At 37.3% G+C, this 25,121-nt stretch overlaps 1 protein-coding gene across 2 annotated transcripts in view; it reads right to left on the reverse strand.

Annotated features, from left to right (window-relative positions):
• Nucleotides 1–20,403, reverse strand: part of R3HDM1 (R3H domain containing 1) — a 55,103-nt gene extending 34,700 nt beyond the window's left edge. Inside the window, exons 1-6 of one of the 2 annotated variants that reach the window (XM_059820690.1) lie at nucleotides 20,241–20,270; nucleotides 19,144–19,354; nucleotides 11,047–11,088; nucleotides 10,509–10,598; nucleotides 3,403–3,517; nucleotides 766–844 (exon numbers count right to left, since the gene is read on the reverse strand). In XM_059820690.1, coding sequence (XP_059676673.1) covers nucleotides 766–844; nucleotides 3,403–3,517; nucleotides 10,509–10,598; nucleotides 11,047–11,088; nucleotides 19,144–19,314 — 497 coding nt within the window. In that variant the 5' untranslated portion in view covers nucleotides 19,315–19,354; nucleotides 20,241–20,270. Of the gene's footprint in view, nucleotides 1–765; nucleotides 845–3,402; nucleotides 3,518–10,508; nucleotides 10,599–11,046; nucleotides 11,089–19,143; nucleotides 19,355–20,240 lie in introns of both variants that reach the window. The other variant, XM_059820691.1, reaches the window with a different exon arrangement.
• Nucleotides 20,404–25,121: the final 4,718 nt, after the last annotated feature.

The raw sequence follows: 25,121 nt of genomic DNA on the forward strand, positions 1-25,121 counted from the left end.
TATAGGACAAAATGGAATTGGCCCCTTGTTATAGTTCATTTTACATTTTTTTGCCAATAAAATGGAATCTCAATATTTTATCACATTGGAAATCGTAACTGTAATATTAATGAATAACAAATAGTAGTGGAATAGCTTTTGCAACAGCAGCACAATTCCGAGTTAATTTCTTGCCTTGTATGTGTAGCCACGGACCTAGTATTAAAGCCCACTGAGGAAAAGAACAAATAAGATAGACAGCAACGTGCCACAAAACTCAAAGCAACAGACCCATGTCAACTCTGTTGCTAACAAGTGATGGACTTGAATTAGATCAGATTTGGTTTCTGACGTGCAGAGTGAAGATGCATATCTCTAACTATGGCTATATGGTACAGCTTAAAAAAAAAGTTCAGTGCAAGGCAGATTAAAGTAAGAGAAGGCAGTTTAGTCTCTAACAAGCAGATGCTAAAAGAGTACAAGTTTCAGAGACACAGTGTGAGAGTCCTTTCAGGGATAGAACTGCACACAGACAGTACTCATTATTTGCTTGTTAAGCATTAAAAGCTTATTAACCATTTCAATGTCCTGAACCTCTGATCATATAACACACAAATTACAGAGGATTGGTGCTTCAGATAGGATGAGACTTTGTTGCACAGGCTAAATAACTGACATGTAGTGTTAGACATGTAAGTGGCGGGGTGTAAAAAACCACCCAGGTGGTGTTACACCTCAGGCAATGACAAGAAAGAAAAAAAGATAGTTGACATTACTGATGCTTACCTGGGATTGTTTTTTAATGTATTTACTAAAAATTCATGAAGATCTATACCAGTGGAATCTGTGTATTCTTGGCTGGAATCTAAGGGTGGGAGGAAGAGAGCAAAATGACACTTTGAAAAAACATTACTACTATTTTATTACTTATTATTACTATTACAATTATTGTTGAATATGGTATTTATGAATCAATACGATATAACTATTAGGCATGTTATTCCCAAAATAAAACACTTCCAGTTTCCAGGGAAAAGACTCACAAGTAAAAAATAACAAAACAGAAAACCCAACACCACCTCCCCCACCCCCCTAATTCAAGCATAATACAGAACCAAAAGCTTCAGTAACACTGCCAATCTATTAACAAATTGCTATATATTTTGAAGCAGTATATCACCTTGAGTCACCTGATTTCTCAATATACTACATCGCACTGTAGTATACACTTCTGTGGACCAGCAGCTGAGCTACAGAATTAGGATGTTGCCCAAAGAAATACTGTCATTCAGAATGTAACAGTTTAACCTTCACAAATGTTATTTTGTATTATTAAAAACCCTTGTTCTGTTGGACTTTGTTTTCACAACATAATCTTTAAAAGTTTTCAAAAAGAAGTCTCACAACCTTCTGTCACCTTTCTGGTTTCAGTCAAACAAAGTATTCAAAGTTACATTTTGTTCTCTAAAATCTGTCACTGAAAGAATTGATAAAACACCAAATCTTTCCTTATATGAGCACCTTCCAGAGTTCCAGGTCTTAAAAGTAGGTGTTTCAACAGTATTTTTGGAACTAAATTTCTTCCAAGAACTACTTACGTGTCAACCTAGTCTCAAGTTAGGCAGAAGTTTGAGCTGTGCCTATGTCCTAGCTGTTCCGTGTCTTTCTGTGGTCAGTACAGAGAGCAGCCATTGCAAACTAGCTTGTATTAGCAATGACGGGACTACTGCACAAAGAAGGGTAGGATTTGGTGGAGTCAGAATCTATGCAGGCTTCTTCATTAGAAGTTACAGTGGCGGCAGAGCAGCCTCTTGGCATATTGGGAGAGTGGGTGACCCAAGTGTCCAATCTTCAAAAATGATACCTAAATTTTTCATGGAGAAAATCCAAGCCCACCTGAGAACAGAGAATCTCTAGTTCCCTAAAGAAAAATGATAGTGGGTTCCTTTATCTGCAGAGCTTGTTAATGCTATCAATCCTGCCCATGTATTATCAACAGTATAAATGAAACCAAGCAAGTCTGAGCATTTATGGTTTGGGATTACTTTTGATTCTGAGGAGGGGAGGAAGGAAAAAAACCCCAGCGTTATGCCTAGTAAAAAAACTTTAAGATTGAATAATTATTTACTTTAATTTTCTTAAGTTGCAAGTGAGCCATAATTTAGTTATAATTACTAGAAGACTGATGCTTAAATTTCATCATTTTCTATTTTGGCACATCCTAAATTGGGAAGTAATTAAACTCCAGAGGAGATATTGGGTGAATTTAGAACAGCTACCTCTACCTTAGGCATTTTGTCACTGTACTCTCAAATCCTCATCATTACCTAACATGTTGGGTACTTTTTTTAGGGGAGGATGAGGGTGGGGTGGGGTTTGGTTTTTTCCCTTAATTTTAGAAGGTGGGCATGTACTTTAAAGGTTGAGCAAGTTAGCTCTGAAAGACCATTCTATTTTTTTACGGCATCATTTCAAAGACTGAGATTTATAAATGCAGTTAAGTTCTCCATCCCAGTACTTTTTATTTCACAAATACCTGGCTGCCAGCTGGGACAAGAGGCACTGAAATGCCATGTGAGGAAGGCCTTATGGAATTGAGGCACACAAGATGGATAAGTGCTACCTGTCTCAAAAAGAACTCTAGCTTTAAAGATATTTCCTACACACTGGTTGATCTAAGATGTTTAGATAAACACATTCTGGATTCTTTATTTAAAGCAAGAGCTGTACAATGATTTGCCAATTTAAATGCATAAAGTCGTCTACTTTTAGGAGGCATTAGGTAACATGGACAGAGACAGCCTTACGTCATTAGATCTACAGTTCTATTCCAGGTTAAAAAACAAAGATTTTCAGCAGACAGAATAGATCTTCAATACAGAATGCAAGAATATCAAAGTGAAAACATAATACTTGTCATTTTTGCTTACGTACCCTTGCTCCAAAACTTCATAAAAAATTCTAGATACTATAAAAAGTAAAATAAACAAACATATTGACTTCTGTTGAACAAAGATCAGAAAAAGTACAAAGGTAGTTGTCATTCTCACTTATGTTTCACAAAACCTGTAACAAAAAAGTCTAGGAATAAGATAGCAACTTCTACTGACTAGTAAAGTCAGTTTTCCAAATAACACCTGGACACAACTGAGGCAACACAATTACTTTTATGCTGGTCTGCATAGCTAGACAGCCGAGAAAGGAAAAACATTTGCTGGAGTACATGTGTGTGATCAAGCCTTGAAAGCACCGTATCCCCTGGGACCAATTCCTTCTCCAGCTCAAAGATGTCTGATCTATTTGCTTCATTTGCTAAAAAAATACGCAATGTTTATGCAATGATGACCTGGAAGCAAACTGTATTTTCTATAAATATTCTTTATCTACACAGTACATTTAAAAGCACAATGACAGATAGCAAACCTCTTGATAACATTTTTCTGGACAGTTTATCACTGGATTTTTCCTTTTCCATTTCATCTTTTGCAGGCTTTTCTTCTTTTTCAAAAGACTGTGACAACTGGATCTGAATTTTCTCCTGTCAAAAGTAAAAATCGGTCATCACGGAAATTATTTCAAACAATACCTGCAGAAGAACTGTTTTGTGCTATATTACCTGCAAAATAAAGAAGTAACAAGGAAAATTACTGCCTTCATATTCTTTCTGATCCCACATGTACTTTATGCAACCACAAAATGAAATTATTTATCAGTAAATCAAAAACTATAGAAGGCATAGAAAGTATCATACATGTTTTGGAATTTACACACACTTCCAGGCCCTGAATGCTATTTCAAAATGAATCCAGAGTATATTATTTGACACACATATAAAAATATTCGTTTTTCAGATACAGAGATTTTATACAGCGTCTAAATTTTTAAGTAATACATCATCCACAATGCTTTTTTTCCCCTACTCTTCACAGTTCTTGACTATAAAAGCTTGTTTCAAGTTTCAGTTTGGTTTATACCAATAAGAAAAAAAAATAAAACAAGTATTTCAATCTAAGACAGACCAGTGTTCCTAGATCCACAGAAAAGGTAAATATTTACAGTACAATATATCAAGGCAAAATTTGCAAACCTTACTGTCATCAAGGCTTATATTCTTCACTTCCTGTATATTTTGACAGAGTAGCTTTGTGTGTAATCATCTCAAAATCCATGTTTTTATACTAGTAGGCGAACTATCATAAAACCTGTTTCCCAAATACAGCAAAAAAGAGCTTCCCATGGAAATTATAGTGACATAATGGTCCCCTAAATAGTGGAAGATTGTAATTTGTTTTTCATGCCTCTTTACTCTTTAACAAGATTGTCAATGAAGGACTAACATATTTCAGACAGAAAAATCAGAGGAAGTAAGGGGAAATGGAGACACCATGTGTTTGAATGACTCCAAGAGGATGAATGGCAAAATCCTGTAAGAACGAGACTCCCCCATTACCTTTTATCTTGAACTCCCTCCAACATCAATTTTTGCTCCCCCAGACCACAAAATCACAGGGGTTGGAAGGGACCTCTGGAGATCATCTAGTCCAACCCCCCCCAACTCACCTAGAGCAAATTGCACAGGAATGCGTCCAGGTGAGTTTTGAAAATCTCCAGAGAAGGAGACCCACAACCTCTCTGGGCAGCTTGTTCCAGTGCTCTGCCACCCTCAAAGGAAAGATGTTCCTCCTCATGTTTAGATGGAACTTCCTATGACCAAGTTTGTGCCTATGACCTCTTGTCCTGTCACTGGGCACCACTGAAAAAAGACTGGCCCCATCCTCCTGGCACCCACCCCTGAAGTATTTATAAGCGTTGATAAGATCCCCCCTCAGTCTTCTCTTCTCCAGACTAAAAAGACCCAAGTCCCTCAGCCTTTCCTCAGAAGAAAGATGTTCCAGTCCCCTGATCATCTTTGCTGTACCCTCTCTAGCAGCTCCCTGTCCTTGAACCGGGGAGCCCAGAACTGGACACAGCACTCCAGATGTGCCCTCACCAGGGCAGAGCAGAGGGGGAGGATAACCTCCCTCGCCCTGCTAGCCACACTCTTCTGGATGCACCCCAGGATGCCATTGGCCTTCTTGGCCCCAAGGGCACATTGCTGGCTCACGGCCATCCCGTTGTCCCCCAGGACTCCCAGGTCCCTTTCCACAGAGCTGCTCTCCAGCAGGTCAGCCCTTCACCTGTACTGATGCCTGGGGTTACTCCTCCCCAGGTGGCAGTACCCTACACTTGCCTCTGTTGAATTTCATAAGGTTCCACTCTGCCCAACTCTCCAGCCTGTCCAGATCATGCTGAATGGCAGCGCAGCCTTCCGGTGTGTCTGCCCCTCCTCCTGGTTTCGTGTAATGAGCAAACTTGCTGAGGGCACACTCTATCCCTTCATCCAGGTCATTGATGAATACATTGGTCTGGACCCAGTACTGACCCCTGGGGAACACCACTTGGCACAGAGTCTAGCTGGAGGTCTGTAACACTGATCACAACCCTCTGAGCTCTATCTATCAGCCAGTTTTCAATCCACCCCGCTGTCCGTTCATCTAACCCACACTTCCTAAGCTTGCCTCTGAGGATGATGTGGGAGAAGGTGTTGACAGCCTTGCTGAAGTCAAGGTAGACAACATCCACTACCCTCCCCTCATCTATCCATCCAGTCATGCCATCGTAGAAGGCTATCAGATTGGTCAGACATGACTTCCCCTTGGTGAATCCATGTTGATTACTTCAGATAACCTTCTTTGCCTCCAGATGCTTCGAGATGATGCCCAGAACGAGCTGTTCCATCATCTTTCCAGGGACAGAGGGGAGGCTGACTGGCCTGTAGTTTCCTGGGTCTTCCTTCTTGCCCTTTTTGAAGGCTGGAGTGACACTGGCTTTCCTCCAGTCCTCAGGCACTTTGCCTGTTCTCCAGGACCTTTCAAAGATGATGGAGAGTGGCCCAGCAATGACTTCTGCCAGCTCCCTCAGCATTCGCAGCTGCATCCCATCAGGACCCAGATGCCAAATGAGTTGATGCTGTCACCCCCCCTACATGAGAACATCTGATCCTTCCCAGCCCAAAGAACCTGCCCCTCATCTATTCTTGCCTATCACTCTTCTCTCTTGCACCTAATCCTTTCTCATGCAAGTCCTCACTCTTACCCATATGCAGACACCTGCTCTAACCTTCTCCTCGTGTTTCATTCCACAGACTTGATCTCACTCTTGTAAGCTGGTCAGAGTTAAATATAGTCAGGATTCACCAAGGCTAAAGACCGTTTCACACGCAAACGTGTCCCTGCACAACCTGCAGTAATGCTCCTCCCTGCCTTAGCACACCAAACTACTCTCTCTAACTTGGTCCCTTCAAAGCCAGGCAATGGGAACTCTCTACTAATGAATTATGGTTAAAAACTAGTTTCAAGATGCATTTTTTGAGTAACAACTTTTTCAAATGAGAAAAAAAAGTTTAGCTGATAGTTTTATCACCTCTCCGTTTCATTGTGATTTTTCCCCACATTAAACGTTCTAATTAAACTTACTAATTCATGAACACCCTGCAAAACAGCATTACAAGTGTGAAGACTTCTCAGCTTTTACGAGATTATCTATAACCAAGTCTGATAAAAAAATCATTACCAATCACTAATAATCAACTTTTATATAATTCTTTCCTAGTCTTGAGAATTCACTTGGCTACAAACCTTAAAGAGTCCAAAACAAATCTTTGCATTCCTCACCTCAAACCTGAATATAATTCAAATGAACAATTTATTTGTTACTACAAAGTGCATTACACCTACTGTTCACTTAGTAGCTGCATAACAGTTATTTGAAAAAGAAAGAAACAAACATGTTTATGTCTTATAGGAAATTATTTCTGACTTGGATCCACCAATATGTTATACTCCATTTTACAACAATACTCTATAAAACTATCAGTAAATTAAGGAAATTTTCATAGTCTGATTTTCCTTCACTAGAAAATTGACTACATATTCTAAACTCATCTGAAGTAAAAGCATATAGCAATAGTTTAGTCAAAGGATTTCGGCATGTAATCATTTTCATACTTCTTTTTGCAACGAGCTAAAAAAGGAATAGCCATCTGAACAGCCAGTACTTCTACTACCACCAATTCTACTTCAAAGTGTGATACAACAGATCTGCGTACCAAAGGGCACCTTCTTGTGATTTCATGCTATAAAAACTGTAGCATCTAATTAAATATGACCTACTTGACTGGAAAGCTGACAAGAAAAATCTTCTAACTTCTATTCCCTAAAATTCTTTTAATCCCACCCTGTTTATAGTGGGTCTCTGCCGGCATAGTGATTTAACAGACTCTACGCTGTAACTCAGTCCTCACTGTAGCGACAGAAATTGTCACCAAATCCTGACTAAACAAGAAAAAGCCAAACAAAAAGCAAACCCCCCAAAATCTGATAAATTTCTCCAGCTTAAAACACTTGAGAAAAAGTTAAGAGTCAGGAAATATTACAGAATATCACTTAAAGGCCCTACGTCCTGGGGCCTTTACCTGGCTTTTTACCAGCAATCTCTAAAACCAACCACCACCTGAATTTACACAAGTCAGTATAAACTAACATCACAGACCCTGGTCTTCTTCCCCCCAGCCCCCCCCTCCTTTGGGTTGTTTTATTTTGCTAAAGAAAAAGTTGTTAAATCTTTTGAAGGTTTATTTACCTGTTACCCATAATAACTGTCATTCATATGAAAACAGCCCTTCCTTAAAAAAAGCTGAAATGGGTCATCCTTTGCTAGTGTTCATACTTCATATTAGAGCATACAAAATCAGAACAAGCTCAGTACCTAATATTTAGACAAAGGACAGCATGAGAATAAAAGAGTTAATGTATTTACAAAGACAAAAGATCAAATCAATCAGTTACTTTCTTCCTCCTGCAACAAATTGATAAGCTAGCACCTTTTAGTAAAGGGCTGCCAGTGCTTTTTAACAATTAAGGCTTAAAAATTTGTGAGATCTTACCTAGGTTTCTCAGTAAGGAACAGTATCTTTTTTCATGTTGCAATTGCTCAAGAAAAGATAAGTATATCAGAAAACAAAATTGATCTGCTTGAAGCAATTTGTCTGGTCTGTCAAACTCTTTCATTGTAGCCTTCTGAGGAGAAGCAGCCAGCAGTGGCAGGAGTGCCTCGGAGTTTTACCTTGCTAAAAGCTGCTGTACATACTAGTGTGGAAGGTGTGACTGATAAACAGTCACAGGCAAGACTACAGAGTTATCCCCAAACTCACACCAGTTGCAGCTGAGTAAGTACATTTTTCATCCTATCAAGGCTAACACCTTCTAACCATTAAAAATTGGGATTCTTCAAGTATTAACAGCAACTTTATCCTGAATTTTATTCTTCTTAACTCTTAAAATCCATTTTAAGCATGAAGACAAAACTGGAAGCCATTTTTCAGTTGCAGTCACTGATACAACAGAGCAGTGACTTTTCCAGCAAGGGGAAAGCAATCACAGAGGTTATTCTCGTGCTGCCAGAGAGGGCTGTGCAAGACAGTCACTCACTTCACTTAGCCACTGGACCTCCCACACATTCCAAGAGCAACTAATGCATACACATCGTGCTTCAAGGTGTGGGGCTTGAGGCAGCCAGCAGCCAATTGGTGCGTACAGAAGAACTCATCCATGCCATTCCCAAAGATTCTTTGGGAAAGAAAGCAAAATGGGTGAAAAATTTGCCTGTATGAGTCGTTACAGGGGGTCATGGAAGACCTGTGCCCCATAGGATGTGCACTCCAGCATCACAACTTGTAACAAATTCCTACTTCTAACTCTTCTCTTCAACATGCATCTCTCCATTCTACAGGGAAGAATTAAATTTGTTCTCTCAATCATTTGCATAGTTATTGGGACACATAAGCCATTTTCTCTAGATTACTGTTTCTAAAGAAAACTCACAGCTAGATCTAATTTTGTTTCTTAATATACAATCTGGTTTATGGTATTCCTTTCGTACAAACTTACATTATCAGACAATTAAATTCATTCTGTAGAACTGCCCTTTACATCTCTTCTACTGCCGCAATAATTCCTTTCAAGAACCACCTTGCAGTACGCAGCTAAGGATAGATTCCCAGAGGACACTAACAAATGCCATCTGCAGAGTATGCTTATTATAAATGTCTGATTTTAAACCATTAAATACATAGTATTGTATAGTGCTGGAGGGTTTTAAAATCCTGACGTCTCTTATATTTGAAATATAAAGTGGATGAACAGCCCATCAAATTAGGATTTTCTCTTCCTGTAATTAGATACAGTGACTGAAAAATTTAAACCCTACTGCTTCAGACTAAACAACTAAGCCTGAACTAGATCTCACAGTCACTTTTGTTAACCTTATGCAAAACATTACAACAAGGTTGTAAATAACTGTAAATAGCATTAACTTTTCCGTTGTCTTTTAATCTCTTACTCTGCAGCCTATACCAATCTAAGACTTAGATTTTCATCAAATTAGCAGGCCCAGTTTCAAAATTTCTCTAGTCAACTCTTCAAATACTGGTATATTAGTGAAGGATTATGAAAAATACTGTTTTCTCATTTTTCCCAAGAAGAAAAAAAAAAAAAAACACCAAAACAACTTAGATACTTTGTGGGTTGATCTTAGAAAATTTTCATTACCTTGACATGTGTTCTCAACCTCTCCCCCTCCCCAAAACTGAATTACCACTCCCCCAGCAAAACCCCCTCACATCCTGCTATTCTACCAGATCCTTCTGCTTGTTAAGAAACGTGAGACTTTTCAGAAAAAGACAGTTTAGAAACTTCTCAAATAACAGCAAAGTAAGTCAACATGCTCCATGAGTAAGCCACTAAGGATCATTTCAGTTTTGTTAGGAGTGAAAAAACAGCAGCAAGAAAAGCATTTTGATGCCCCTCAGTCATACACAGAACTAAAACCAGTAATAGCATTTTGCTCTAAAAATACAAACTGGTATGAAGATAAAGTCAGGAAAGCTAGATTTTGTTGTAAATTCTCTAAAGTATTTTTACGTATTTTGTCCAGCATTTGGGAACTTCTTCAAGTGCGTTATATCATCTTAATAGATTATCTTCAGACATACCTCAGGCATGTGTTAATAGAACTACCAGCAATTATGACCAATATGCAGGAATTCAGTTAAAACAACAGAACTTACAATGGTTTAAATTTTCTAAATATAAAAAGCTGATAAATTATGCTGCATATTAATCATCGTTTTTTTGTCTTACTGATGGGAGATAGCACTTACACAGTTTAAGACTGCCTCCAGTGCACTGTAACCCTAGGAAGTTAAAGCAACTAACAAACCCCCTGTTCCTGTTCCCCAGATATCAACCATTATAGTTCAGAAAAACAAAGCAGCAAATTCTTCATCTGATATTACCACCTCTATTAAAGCTGTATTAAAAAAAAGTTAAAATCATATGGTGTCTGCATATTTAAAGAGAACCCAAAAGATTTTCTTTTGAACAATAAGTTGCTTCAAATTGTTTCAGAAACTTCAGTAATGTGGTTTTTACCTGGAGGTCCTGTGATATTTCAGCTGTGGGAGGTGGTGGATATTCTTCACATACAGCAAGGCTCCGAACTAACTTTAACTTTGTGTTTGACTAAAGGAAAGTATGTAAAATTAAAAACTATGGCTTATAAAAAAAATTATATAAATACACCATAAGCCGTTATTTTTCCATTCATTTTATGTAAAACAAATTGGCTGAAAACTGCATTTTTAATATTTTCAATAGAATAAATAATTTCCTAAAGGAAGAAAATACCCAAGCAATTGTAGCTTTTGAAGACACTGTCAGCACAATAGAGCACATCTAATGAAAAGTAAATAAAATCTTTGGGAAAGTGTTTCTCTCCATAACAATAAAAAGCCACCAAAAATATAAAGGCAAACCACAGAAGCAGACAACTAGGCAAGACAAAAATCCAACAGAATACAACAAAGCTTCAATGCCAAAAAATAAAACTAAAGGCACTTTTCACAAAGTAACAAAGCTTCACCAAGCATGAAGGGCTTCCTTAGCATGCCAGCACACAAGTCTACTGTACCTTCGACCTTTTTGCTGTCTGTCCAAAAGACTGCACTGGCCGCTGAATGACAGGCACAACAGAAAAGGTTTATATTAAACTTAATAGTACAATTTTATTAATGCAGAAGTCTGTATAAGAGAAAGCTTTAACAGTTATTACTGACATGATGGTCAAATCTGTGAAAGGAACAGCAGGTGCTTTTGGCTGAAGGATTATACGCTCGCCCATTTTCATTATGCTTGTCCTTGATCTCTCTTCTTCATTTATCAACAATAGATACTGGAATTTAACAGGAAGCATGCATTATTCTTGTTCAGTAAGATCCAAGCAGTTTACTCTCTCAGCCAGCTTCTACATTTTAAAATCTCATGTCCAAATTTCCTTGGCAACATGACATGGTTTTTATAGATTTTCTTCCTATTCCTAAAACCTACCAGGAAAGATTATATAGAAAAAAAAAGCCAAAAAAAAAGAGCAATGCCTCTACCAGAGGAACAGATGATGACCTATCATAAGCAGGTTAAAACATATGGTATTTTTCTTTCATCTTAGGAGCTATGAAAGTGGACTTTAAAACGGGCTACTGGTCAATTTTTCCTCTTTAGTTTAGTAACTTACTATGTATTAATATGCTCTTTCTCCTCCCAGAGCCATTTTAGTAACTTACTATGCATTAATTTGGTCTTTCTCCTCCCAGATCCCTTCTTCTATTACTATTGTTTCTTTAAAAAAAAAAAAACAAAAAAACAAAAAACCCCAAAACAAATCACATTACCAGAACTTTACTACAGTATGCATGATTGAAAGGTACATTTGAATCAACAAAAGTGTTTAACAATTTCTCTACTGCATAGTTAAAACTAACTCAACCCTCTGTGACAGTTACACAGGAATAGAAGCACTTACAGTGGCATAACATAATTTAAGTTCTACAGTTTCACTGTAGCACTAAAACTGATGAAGAGACAAGCCTTTAACAGAACAGGTTTTACTGGGCACAGGCCTAATATTTGTAAGGAAAAAGTAACATCGGTAATATAAATTCAAATGCTGTTTAATGGACAATATTTCCTTCATTATGAAAGGGGTATCCTTTCAGAAGGAAACTAAATAAGAACTCCGTTTGAAAACTACATGAAGAGAGACCTCCTTGCCCTAGGCTCACAGGAGCAGATGTCTATCTGAGGTGCCTTAATTTCTTAGCAGGACATACATGTCCTAACCTAAACAACACCTAACCTACAGTAAAGGGTTCTACCACAAAGGCAGAAGAACCACTATTTCTCTCATTTTCCTCAAGTCCCAAATGTCTTTTTTGGATGTTGGGCCAGCTTAGCTGAAGAGCAGCAGAAGGGGAGCTCATTTAATCTCATTTCACTATATAACAGGATTTTTAAATAGCAGCACTGAAAACTAACTGAACTCATCATCAGTTTGTTTAAAGGAAGCTTGCTGAGATTTTGAGCAGCGCAGTCAGTTCAAATGTTCTCATACCTGGAACAATACAGAGACTTTGAGTTTTGCTGTTACCTGCAAAATATTTTTTTCTTTCAATCAGCTACAATGAAAGCATACATTGCATACTGAAAGCTGGCACTCTGCATATCCCTGGCAAAGTTTCTAATATTCCAAGCTACTAAACTTTCAAGAACTGGATGATTTCCCAGCCTCATATCAATTACTCCAGCATCAATTATCTTAGCTGGGTTCAAATCAAGTAAACTTAAAATCAAATCAGCACTGCCAGGATAGTCCTCAGTTCCCTGTCAAAACAACAGGCAAAAGAATCTACACTTGGGCAATTGTTTACCTTTTGCAAAATTTTGGAAGCTTTGAAGCCAGTATATAACTGAAAAGAGTATACGGAAGCAAAGACCCCAGATCCACCATTGTGGGGTTGGAATCAACTCACTTATAGAGGATGCAAGACATTTTAAACTCACCAAACAGAATTTCTAATACCATCAACCAAAACTTTACACATAAGTTACTGCTCACTAATTAGATAAGACATACATATTTCAATTCTTTTTAAGAGTGATAAAACAAACTAGAAGAGATTGTTGCTGGGAAGCAGGAACCATATCATAATTAAATTTAATTAAGATCTATACAAGGCACATATGTCCTCCTCACCTTACCTCAGCAAAAGTCTCAGGAATCCATTTCAGCCAAAAAACTTAAGTATGTTTGTTTATGCCAGATAAAGTGAAGCAAATGCCTCAAAATTTAATTGAGATACTGAAATTGGAATTATCTAATATCTGAATTATTTGTAAGATTGTTTAAAATTAATGTAGCTTTCAGATTTCAATCACAACAGAACAATTTTGATGGTACATTCCTTTAAGTGTTTTAGGCATGTTGTTGTCATCTTCCATTTTGCTTGCAGAATTACAGTTCTGTTTCCACGTTGGGAAGTCAACCCAACTGACACTGTCAATTATGTTGCATTTAAAGATTTTTTTTAAAGACAGGTGTTTGCAACCTATAGGGAATAATTTAATCACAGCAATATAGGATGTTCAGGGTAGCAAACTAAGGTACTTCAATACCATGGTGCTCAATTTCATGAGCACCTGACAATTTTTAGGGACCAAACCACCACCAATAACATTGGGGACAGCAGAGAGGCCACTGTAAGAGCGAGATTCTCCCCTGACTGAAATGACTCAAACTCCTAAGTTACACATGAGGTAAGTATCATCTCAGCCATCATATTAAGACTTATTATCCAGAAACAACTGCCTTGCAGAACAATCCTTTGATAGGCCTGGATTCCTTGCTTTCCTGCATGACTAAGGATGTCAAAACCTGAAATACAAGCCCCACATCCAGCTGTAACTGTGAGGAATAAGCACCACACACTTGACAGGTAAGAAGCACTGGAATAAGTCTGGACGGCAGGGACAGCTAATGTGAGAAAAGGCCTACGATGTAAGGTCTGCGCTTGGAAATACAAAACCCAAAGTCCCGTGATATCAACAGTAACTGCACTCACAAAACTTGAAGATGATTGGGCACAGTTCCTTTCTCGGGCAAAACCATGCCAACTGAGGATAACTGCATTTCCACTGGAATTCCAGGACAATAGGTAGTGAATGCATGTTGTAGCTGCTAATGCACGTTTTCTCTCTTTTCAGGTCTGTGAATTTTAGTTCTGTCCCAATTTCTCTGCATTTAATAAGTTTTGCTCCTACAGAGCATCTTTATGTTCCCCATTTGTGAGAAACAATTTATAGCTACTTTAGAATATGTAATCCTTAGTGAGTGCAAATTAAGCAATTTCTTTATATTTGCAGCTCTCAAAGACTTTAACTGACTTGAGAAAACAGTGTGTTAATGAAAGCAAGACTAAAAATAAATTTATGTCCCATTTAAAGTCATTATGGGCATGATTTCAAGACAGTGTTTAAAAGCAAGTATTCCAAACAATTGCATAATGAAAATAATGATTAGGTTTTTGTCTTTAAAAAAAAACAAAACAACTTTAAGACCAACTACTATGCTTCATTTGCAACTACAAAATAAAAAGGGAATTAAGATAAGAGTTTACCAAACACATTCAATCATATATATCCAGGCTTTCAGTAGCATTTGCCTATTTTATTTTTTTCTAATTACCTCTTCATATCACATATATTACATACCAAGTAAAGATCTGGAGCTGTTACATGCCCTCCTCTATCATCACTATGCTGTCTAAACAATTTGGATAAAAACAGGTCAGGCACAAGATGGCAGACGTAGAAGTGTGAAAGGCTTTGTGAGAAGGTACTATATCTATTTCTGAAGTACCGTTTGGACATTTCAGAGGACAGGAGTGACATGACAGACCTGAACAAAGAGTGTTCTAAGGACATTCAGTTTTTCACTTTTCTTCTAAATTAGGTCTCAATTTTAAATCCAGTTAAAGGCTACAGTCCTAACAACCACAGATAGCTTTGTAATACTGAAGAAAAGAACAGCGTGGACTATGGTTACTTGCTGTCCTGTATCAGTGAGTAGTGGCAGCAATTTTCCGTGACACAGTAGAGGATGACTGATGGAAAAATAATTTCACCACTGGACACAGAAGCATTTTCAACAGTTCAGAGGTAACTAAACAGAATCTGCCCAATCATTTATCTATTAAAAAGTATTAAGTCACATATTTTGGAGACAAAAACAGGTAAATCCTGACAAGACCAAAACAGCTGGGGAGGAGGCAAAGGAAGGCTTCAGAGAGCTCAAGCTGTGGAACAGAGAGAGAAAACAAAGGTTTGTGCTAGTATGGAGGGAAAAAACTTGTAGAGAAAGAGATGTCTAGTTGCTAAGTTAAAAAAATTCATCTAATTCCTCCAAAGGACAGGGATATCTGCTTAATTAGCATAAATCCAAACCAGAATTATACTCACTTAATACAACATTTGCCTTGCCCATATCACATGGTTGGATGCATTCAACTCCTGCATTCATGCACCAGCCTCCATCCTTCCGTGAGGCTTTTTTTGTTGGTGGTATTTTGGTTTTACTCTCCACAGCTTGCAAGTGGTTTTCCTGATATGTAGTGGTATGCAGCTTTCTTTCTCTCAGTCTTTTACTTGGCAATCATCATCCCATCAAGCATCTTATATCTACTTATTAATGGTTATTTTTCAGTGCAGAGATGACAGTATTTAAAGACTAACATTCTTCTTCCCCCCAACCCCCATAACGTATGGATTGCAAAATAAGAACAAACCTCCTTTTCTGGATTATACGTAAGCCAATGTGAATTGTTATGGAAATTTAAGTTTTGTGTGTGTGGTTTGGTTTTTTTTAAATCTTCCTAATAGTGAATAAAAGGCAGACTTCAGACCCTGGATTCTAGCTAATTCAGAATTAGTATGTTGTCACTTGACCTGGATAAGATTAACAGGTGGGAGACAACAGTGGCTGGTGAACCAAAACCTTTTGATCACAAAAACTACCACAGTGCTGACATGCACGTGACTTCTGTAAAAGTATTTTTTATATGAGTGCCTCTTATTTCTAGTACCATTTAAATGTTACTTGATGGTCACTTCAAAATACAACAATTCAAAAATCTTCCCTAATAATCTCTATATCAATTATACTACTCTTGCACTGCTTCAAGAAATTTGGAGTGCTAGCCACATACTCTAGTAAGATATTTTTCTCATTCACATTGTACCTCCAACAGTGCACGCAAGAGCAAATAGGTTACTAATGCATATTATCTCAAATTAATTTGGAATTTAGAGCCAAAGTAACATTTCAAAATATAATCACCAGTTTCTGGAACTGTGAAAATCCAGAAACATACCTGAATTCAAACCATGATAGGTTTAGACAGAGGAAAGATCATAGCCTGATTCTTACATGGCTGTAAAGAAGTTAAATAGTAACTTAGAATTCAAGTCATGACTGTACTCAGGAACATTACTGTAGTTTGCCAATAGGTATGAAACCTATTAAGCAATTAGCTACTAGCTGGGAAAGCCAAAACCAAACCCCATACAACTCCCACCGCCCCACTCATCCTCTGATATACTCAATTAGTAAACAAAAGAACACAACCAATTCCAATAAGCTTCTGATAATCTTCTCTGACATTTCTCAGCAAATCCTTTGCTCATTTTCCCACTCTACAGTAGTATTTAACCTGCACTTAATGAAAAGTAGTACATCCAGCAAAATGACACTCATCAAACTATTTAATCATCCGTTAGTTAAAAACTTGATGACTCCTCTACCATTCCCAGAAGTTTTGTTTACTATGGACAGGCCAAAATTTGTTTTGTATTTTAGCATAAGACATGCTTCCAATGAAAAAGCCTCAGATAGATGACATATATATTTGCATTAGCAGCTACCACAGTACAAGTGAAATTAACTTTTACTGACTTCAATTGTTGCAAAGGGCTTACATTAGCAAGATTCCACTTTGTAACTGACTGTCTTCCTACCGCTCTGGAAATCAAACACCCTCAGCCTACAAACTCAGTTTTTAATTACACTACTTACGTAACAGCGATGTTCTGATTCTGATGGAGACTCCTGAACATAACATTCGCATCAACACTAAATGAAGACGACAGTAAAGCTGTCTCCATCAAACAGCCTTCATTAGGTAGTTGTGCACTTCATTGTGCGTATGCTAGATAATTATTTCAGCCACCAGCTATTACTCCTGTACAAGAACAAAACAGCAACCAACCCCCTTGCCAAACCCCACAGCCATTGACAGCACCAACAGATTCACTTCTCCAGACCAGTCCTGACCACACAGCAATGCTCGTTTGCAGGAAGGCAGATTTGCCACTTGAGTCTCATAGAAGTTTCCCACTAAGATTTGCTGAATGAGAAAATGTGAATGAGATTTTTTCCAAGTTACTGAACTGTATAAAAATGAATAAACGGTAAATCAATTTTAAGGCTCACTACTGGCATATTCCATTGATTAAAGAAAATATCAGCTCAGCTACAACATCTACCAGCTTTTCAGCAGCAGTTATTTCTCATATGTTACAGAGAAGTATTCCATTTTAAGGAATTGTTTTTTCCATAAAATTATCTATTTACACTGATGCCAGCCTTAATAAAGCCAGCAGATATTGAAGTGTAAAACTGTATTGTTATCACAGTGGCCTATAAGATTTATTTGGAAGCAATTTAACATAGCAGATAGAGACTACTTCACTCAGTGGAGTACTGAATTGTTAGTCTTGAACAAAACTACTCCCAAAAGAACCTTTTACTCAATTCTCAATAACAAGAATCCAATAAGCTACTGTCCTGCTTTTGCAACCCATAAGAGAATACTGCCATACCCCATATCCCAATCAGGATTTTTATCACAAAATTGTTTATTATTAATCCACAGACACAAATTTCCTGTAGAAAACTAGTTTTTGTCTAACACAAGCTTCTGTGTTTTCTGTTAGAAATGTGCCCCGTTTTCTGGGTTGTGCCAGAAAATTTCAGTTGCTTTTCTTAACTCCTCACCTCATCTAAGACACTTACAGTCTTCAATGACCAAGTGAGCAGCCTTAGGCAGGAGTTATCTAGTTTGTCCTATGTGAAAGAGACCCATCTTTCAGGACTCCTGGGCATAAACACTAACTGCACAACTGAACCTCAGAGGTATTAAATCTGCTGCCATAAATTCTTAATGCACCCTTATTGGTGTGTTCTTCTTTAACACAAGATATTTTCATACTATTTCCCCTTTCTCTTTCTCACTTGAAATCTGATGCCACAATTTCTTTATAGGTACATCTCCCACCTTGCAAAGGCCATTCATTTATATGCTTCAGCTCTTCAGTGTATGCATGAGGACTGCCTAAGCTTTCCTACCTAATAAATAGCATACCAAAACTGTCAAGCAGTGAAGAACAGAGGAAAAAGGGAAGGTATGGGGAGTACTGGCTAGCAGGCAAAATGGGATGACAGCTCACCAGCTCACTCCACTATTGATGTAGGGACAAAGAGGCTGGACCTCCTGCTGGCAGCTAGGGCAGGACCCAGACCTACTGGCCTCAGGAGCTCTGCTGACTTGATTCCTCTGATACCTGGGGATTTGGATTACCTACATCTGATTACTTTAGCCTTATGCTGTACAGCTCTGCTGTAAAAGTTACACCTGAGCTACCTGTAAGCTGCACATAGCTCAAGAGCCCTAGATTGGTCACCTCTACTCAGGGCAGACATGCTGAGCTGTGCTGTAGTGCTTTGTTCATACAAGCAACACTCAACATTTTAGTATTTTGATCAAACCACACTATTACTATATAGTGTATTCTTAACACAGCCCAGTCTCTGAAACTCAGCACATGCGCACTGAGGAAAACACAAATATGGACAAATTGTCTGGTTCCCATGAAAACCACTCATCTACCTCAAGCAATTAAAAATTACCGACTCTCATCTTTACATGAATATAAACAGAGAAGTGGGGCAAAGGAGGAGAGAGGAAGTGATAATCATCCTACTTGCTTCCCTAACACCGGTCAAGTGTTCCTGACCTGTACCAAAGAAACACATAAGAGGATCATGAGAAAGGGAGAAGAACAAGACACAGACTTATTTAACACAATATACTAGTGAAAAATAAAGTGAAAAGCTTCTTACCGGCATATTGTTTTTGCTATCAGGACAATTTTCATCCTTTTCTGCTTGTATCTGCTCCTGACTTCCTGATTTTATAAGGTTTTCAATTGGGTCTGTATCTTTAAATTCAGCTTCTGAACCCTTCATTGCATCAGTTTCATCTTTTACAGTAAGAATATCAGACATCCTCATTAGAAGAGGTTATTTTAAAATTCTACAAGAAATATGGAACCTTTAGGACAAAGAAAGAGTGAATCACTGAGTAATTTTAATTTAATTTTAAAAATTACATACCTAAACAGCTACCTAAAATAAACATGATTTTGCTGCAAAAAGGATTCCCCCTCCTGTTCTGATATTTTTTCCTGTCTCATATCAGAGGGAGAGAGTGATCATTTTCTTTTTAACCACTTTTATCAAGAGGCAGACATCTATACAAATGATAACTGAGAGCTACACTGTAAGATAACGCTTGCAGATTATCCCTTCTGTATTTTAAAATAGATACCTGAGCATTCAGATACTACAAATCAAACTAGCTTCCAACAGAAACAAGGGAAGCTTTTCTCATTTGAAAGCAAAAGAGAATTACATATATTTCAAAATTGTTGAAACTAAATACATAAATCATAATGCACCAAGTGTGCAAACTTTCACAGATTTCATTAAAACTTTTAAGTTTCCTAGTCATCAGGTAACAACCAGACAAGTTCTGAATGCAAGAACTATCTTACCTACTAAATGTAGCGGAACTAGTCCTAACAAAATTAAGCACTCTCTCAAAAGCAATAAAAAAGAAAGACAGAGACAGCTTTGGTAATTAGGATAATAACAACCATTATCAGTAATTATAATTTTTAATAATAATTCATAATAACAATTTTAAATACTATATAAAGATAACTAATTATTAAAGCTATAACAGAACTACCCCAATTTTCCCTAAGAAATAGAACTACTTGTCATTACTCGGCTACAGTGCAATATGTAAAACCAAAAATTTTCCATTTCTTAAAAGAAACAAAGAATAAGATCTGAATGCTTAAAATCCTTCATAGAAGACAAATAACAATCAAATAACATAATGGAAAATTCTAAGTAAGTATTCAATTTAGTACCTGATATGTCCTACAGTTTGGGGATTGCAGTCTCCCACAAATATAAAATAAAATAATCTGAAGTTCCTTTTCACATTTGTCAACCAAGATGTCCGTTGTAATGAACCATCTGGAATCTGGCAGGAGGAGTCCCATGTCCTTATCCCCAGTGTAGAGTCCTGGATAGAACTATGTTGTCTTGAATCAGCAAGAACATCCCTTTCAAATGCCTAAAAATCAACAAAGGAAATACATGATACTTTTATTTGGTGTGGGAGGGGAGAGGGAACATGATGACACCCAAAATCTTAAATAGTCATTTCAAGAAAAAACCACAGAAGAAATCAGTGTTTGTCATATTCATCCTAGTTGCTTTATCTAGCAGTAATAATATTTTGCATTAGTCTTCCAAGGTATTTCTGTACTACAGAGTTAACAAGTAGCCATAATAAACATTTTGTCAGCATTCCTAGCCAAACACTGTTTCTATAAACAAGCGGGTATCTTCCAAAAGAGTCTGAAAAGACAGTTTGAAGTAAGCAGCCCAGCAGGTGTGGAGGAGTAATAGGCCATGAAAACAAATCCCTGTTAGCATAACCGCATTTTTCTATTTGTCATAGTTAATAATCTACAAGCACAATACATAACCCCTATTTTAGGCAACTTGAATTACAGAAAACAAATTTATTTTATTCAACAAAGTAATTGTCCTTGAATGAGGATTTACAAATTTCTACAAAACTGACAATGTTCCATCTTCCCTCTTTTTCAGATTTGCTTTTCTGAGAAATAAGTAATATCACCACCCACAAGGAAGCATGCATTTGAAGTGGTAGGCAACAAACAGCTAATAGCAAACAAAATGTAACCTATGAACACAGCAAAAATATCCTAAAGCAAAGAACACAAACAACTATCTTTCAGACCTGTGAAAGAAATAGCTGAAGGATCTCTGTATTGCATTCCCCAAACACTTTTCTCATGACTATTCAGGGGCTTATTAAATGATAATAAATATGAAGAATACCTTCCGCTACCTCAGTTGAGCTACTTAATTTCCATGTGAGTAACTCTATAATTAGAATTGTTTCAGGAAAACAAACAAAGAAGTGAAAAACAGCAGAATTGTTTGAAGTGAAATTAAGAAACAACTGAGACATTTACACCATGCTTATAAGCACGATTTTAATCGATGTAAATGAAGAACCTGCACTAAACAGTTCTCTCTCAAAACGACATGCATGAAGAAAGGATGGAACGACAAGTCATGCAAGATCTTAATGTCTCTAACAAGTTGCATCTTAGCTGAAAGAATTTGAAAGCATTTAAGCACTCTGCAGTATGAGGTCACTAGAGAGCAATTAACATCAAAATCACAAGGTCAGGCTGTGACAGTGCCCAGCCTTTTTTCAGTTTCAATGTTTTGTCGATGTAATAATTCAAAGAGTTTAATACAAAATAACGTAACAGAAAACTAGCTAAATGTAACACTGACTTCACATGAAAGAAAAGTCATATCCTGTTTCAAGAAAAACCTGCAGAACTGAAGATGGTAAGTAGGATTTACAACGAAACAAAAGAAAGCAAATACTTTATATTCTCTACACTCCCCAACAGTATCACCAGCTTGTATTCAAATTGTTTTGTATACACATAAAAAGATACTGCAATCTCTTGATCCCTTCCTGGAAAACAATTAACTGCAAAACCAGCAGAAAGCAACACTTCAGAAGATACATGCACATAAAGAACAAAGAACAATGTACATTCCCCTTGCCCCCAAATAAACCCTGCAAAAGAGACTTGGGTAAGAAGAATTTTAAATTATCATTTAAACACTGCGCAGCATTTAACACCTCTTCCTTAAGTGGTAAGGTATCTTAATTCATCATAAATTGTTACAACTCTGTGGAACACCTCGTCGTGCTTCTCTGTATGACCGAGAAGACTGCAATGGCATGAAACAGCAGCACAATGACCCACAGACTTCCAGGTTTCCTTGCAGGTGAGATTAAAGCCTGGCTACAATTACTTTTTTAGATCTGAAGAAACATACAGTTTGATAAGAGATATGAGATACTCTAGACATTTTGACTTAATAAATCTTACTAAAAAGAAGTATGGAAAAGAAAGATAAAAGATGGGCTGTGATTCAGGCCTGTAGAAGACCCTATTCGCTGAATCTAGTGGAGGGGAAAGGATTACAGATGAAAGAACAAATTGGAAATAAAAAGGTACAGAAATGCAACAAAGCATATGCAGTACTGTTTGGTTGCCGAGATAGTTTTTCCATACAATCCAGATGGTGATTTAAGACTTATGAAGAAGCTCACTTTAACAACCTTTACTGTAAACAAGACTTGAATAGAGACGCTGTTTGATTTTATTGACTGACATATGATTTTTATTGTATTTAGAGAAATGTTAAGAAAGACTACAGGCTGAAGGAAGAAAAAAACCATTTATGTCCAGTTGCAAATATAATCTTGGAAGTTAAGTCTAATTTAACTGCTACCCCCTACACAAGTCACAAAGGTAGTAACCGTAACCAACATCTTAAGGGCTTTTTTAATTCTATCGAATTCACTATGAGCTCCTTTCCCTTTGCAACACCATTTAAAAAAAAAAATTTTAAAAATCAGCATACTCAGTTAGCAAAACTCATGCTGCAAACATATTTGCTTGCCTATGCCAGTCCAGAAAGCTAATGCACAAGAAAAAAGTCCTTATATTTTCTACAACAAACTAACTGCAAAACAGTTTGTAACTTGTTATGAACAGATTTTTCACCTGCAGATAGATTTAAATCCTGCAGATTTTGTAGTACGTAACCTACAGTGAAAGGGACAGAATCAAGGAAAATCTGTGTAGTTTCAATTCACACAAAACAATGTATTTTTTTCTTTTACAGAATGTAACTTTTCTGAGTCAACTGGAATCATTATATGCACACCCATGAGTAAATAACAAACCCCGTCCTTCAGATTAACAGCAAAACATACATAATAGAAAAATTAATCTTTGCTTACTGACTTTTCTTTTTTTAGTAATAACAGCCATAGATTCATTGAAATTGGTAATGCAACCTTGTGTGTGTGACCCACAATAGTGAGTTATTAGTACCTGGGTAACATTCCATCCCTGAAGTTTCCTCTAATGCAGACAATTTTCATAGCTGATATAATTCGGTTCTAGTTTCTAAACTTGCACAGATGAAATTAAAAAAGACTTAAGGAATTTTATGTGCTGCAGACTGAAGCGGGTGGGTGGGTGGGGAACAGACCACAGTTCATCCTTATGAATTCCACGTCTTTCACCTCCTCATATATTTGGATGTTAATTTCTTGTGTCCCATGCAGGACAGGAAAAAGGAGAAGAAAGCAAGAAGGCAGACCTTAGGACTCGCTCTACTGCTTGGAGAGAAAATAGATTCTAGTAAGCAAATTGATTAAGTTGATTTACACCAAATCCCAACACTAGCCATAGACTGGACAGCAGTATAGACCAATATAGGTTAGCAGATTTTAATAAGAGGGACATGATACCTCTGCCCTAAAATTACCCAAACAGTGGAAAGGACTGAATATTAGGGGTAGAACATTACCTGGTTTTGCACTTAAAAATTCAAACAGCTAGCAACAGGTCTTATGAAAAAAGCCTTCCAATTTTAGTATGTTTTATAGGTGACAATAGGCACCTACTTCAATAGACAGGAAGTACAAGGACTTATCTGTAAGAGTGGAGGATAACATATCATATCTATCTTCTTTAACCTTCAAGACTGCTGTCCCCATCTAAACACTTACTGTTGAAATGTATGCTCTTCCCCTTCTTCATCATATTGGTAACACTATACCACCACCATTCATCCTAATTTCTATTTATTCTCTTTCTGAAAAGTGGTAAGCACTTTGCCTAGGCAACTGTTCTGAATGTGCCCCTTTCAGAGGGAAAATTGTTATTATCAGCTGTGAGATGGAAGTCTAGTACTATGTAGGCACATGCTTTTCAGTCAGAAGATCGTAAAAACTATCAATGCTTTGCTCTTACTGCTTTCTTTTGCACAACCCAGAGGACAAGTGATAAAAAAGAAAGCATCAAGCAAAGCCATTGCTGAGTTTTAGGACAGAAGCCTCCTGAATCATGATACGTGGAAAACCATTGGGTCCTTTGTTTCAGGTTCTGACTTGAAAATCATCATATGCAAACCTGCTAAATTGACTTGTAATGAGTGAGGGTATTTCTGGGAACAGAATCTACTCAACTTAATCCAATTTCTCTAATAGGCATCAAAACTTCCATCTCCTCCTTGTTGGCAGTGTCGGTGGAGATAGGAAGCTTTGTTCTGCTCATGATGGAAAATATAGATTCTTTTTCTTTTAAAAAGAAGGTAAAAGAAAGTGATTTTTTTGTTCTTTGTTAAAGCTATTAGTGATACCATTGGTGTCAAAAAGACCCCAGGAACAGCTGTCAAAACAACTGGTATCAATCAAATTCAAGGCAGGAAATTGAATTAGAAGAGAGGGGGTGAAAAATCTACATTCAACACACAAAGTGGACACACTGTCAATGGAAAGGTAAAATGGAAATTTATTTCTTAAACAGGCTTCTGTTCACCAGATATATCAATAGAATTCTTGCACAGGTCTGAAGGGTACCCCCTGTTGTGGACAACATCCACCTACCTCATTTTTACTACAATTGTAAGTAGTTTACCCCCTAACCTGACAGTCAAAATCATTCAGTGCTAAATTCCCAATAAGCCTTGTTGCAAGTCATTCAGAAATCTCCAGACTGTATGCAGCACCTCGTCTTAGCCCTTGACATTTGTTCTCATTACATGTAAAGCTGTACTTCTCTTCAGAAGTTGCTTTAACTTTATTATCTGAGCACTAAAGGCTG

Source organism: Gavia stellata, chromosome 8 (genome assembly GCF_030936135.1).
Source record: "Gavia stellata isolate bGavSte3 chromosome 8, bGavSte3.hap2, whole genome shotgun sequence".
In the NCBI taxonomy this organism is placed as follows: Eukaryota; Metazoa; Chordata; class Aves; order Gaviiformes; family Gaviidae; genus Gavia; species Gavia stellata.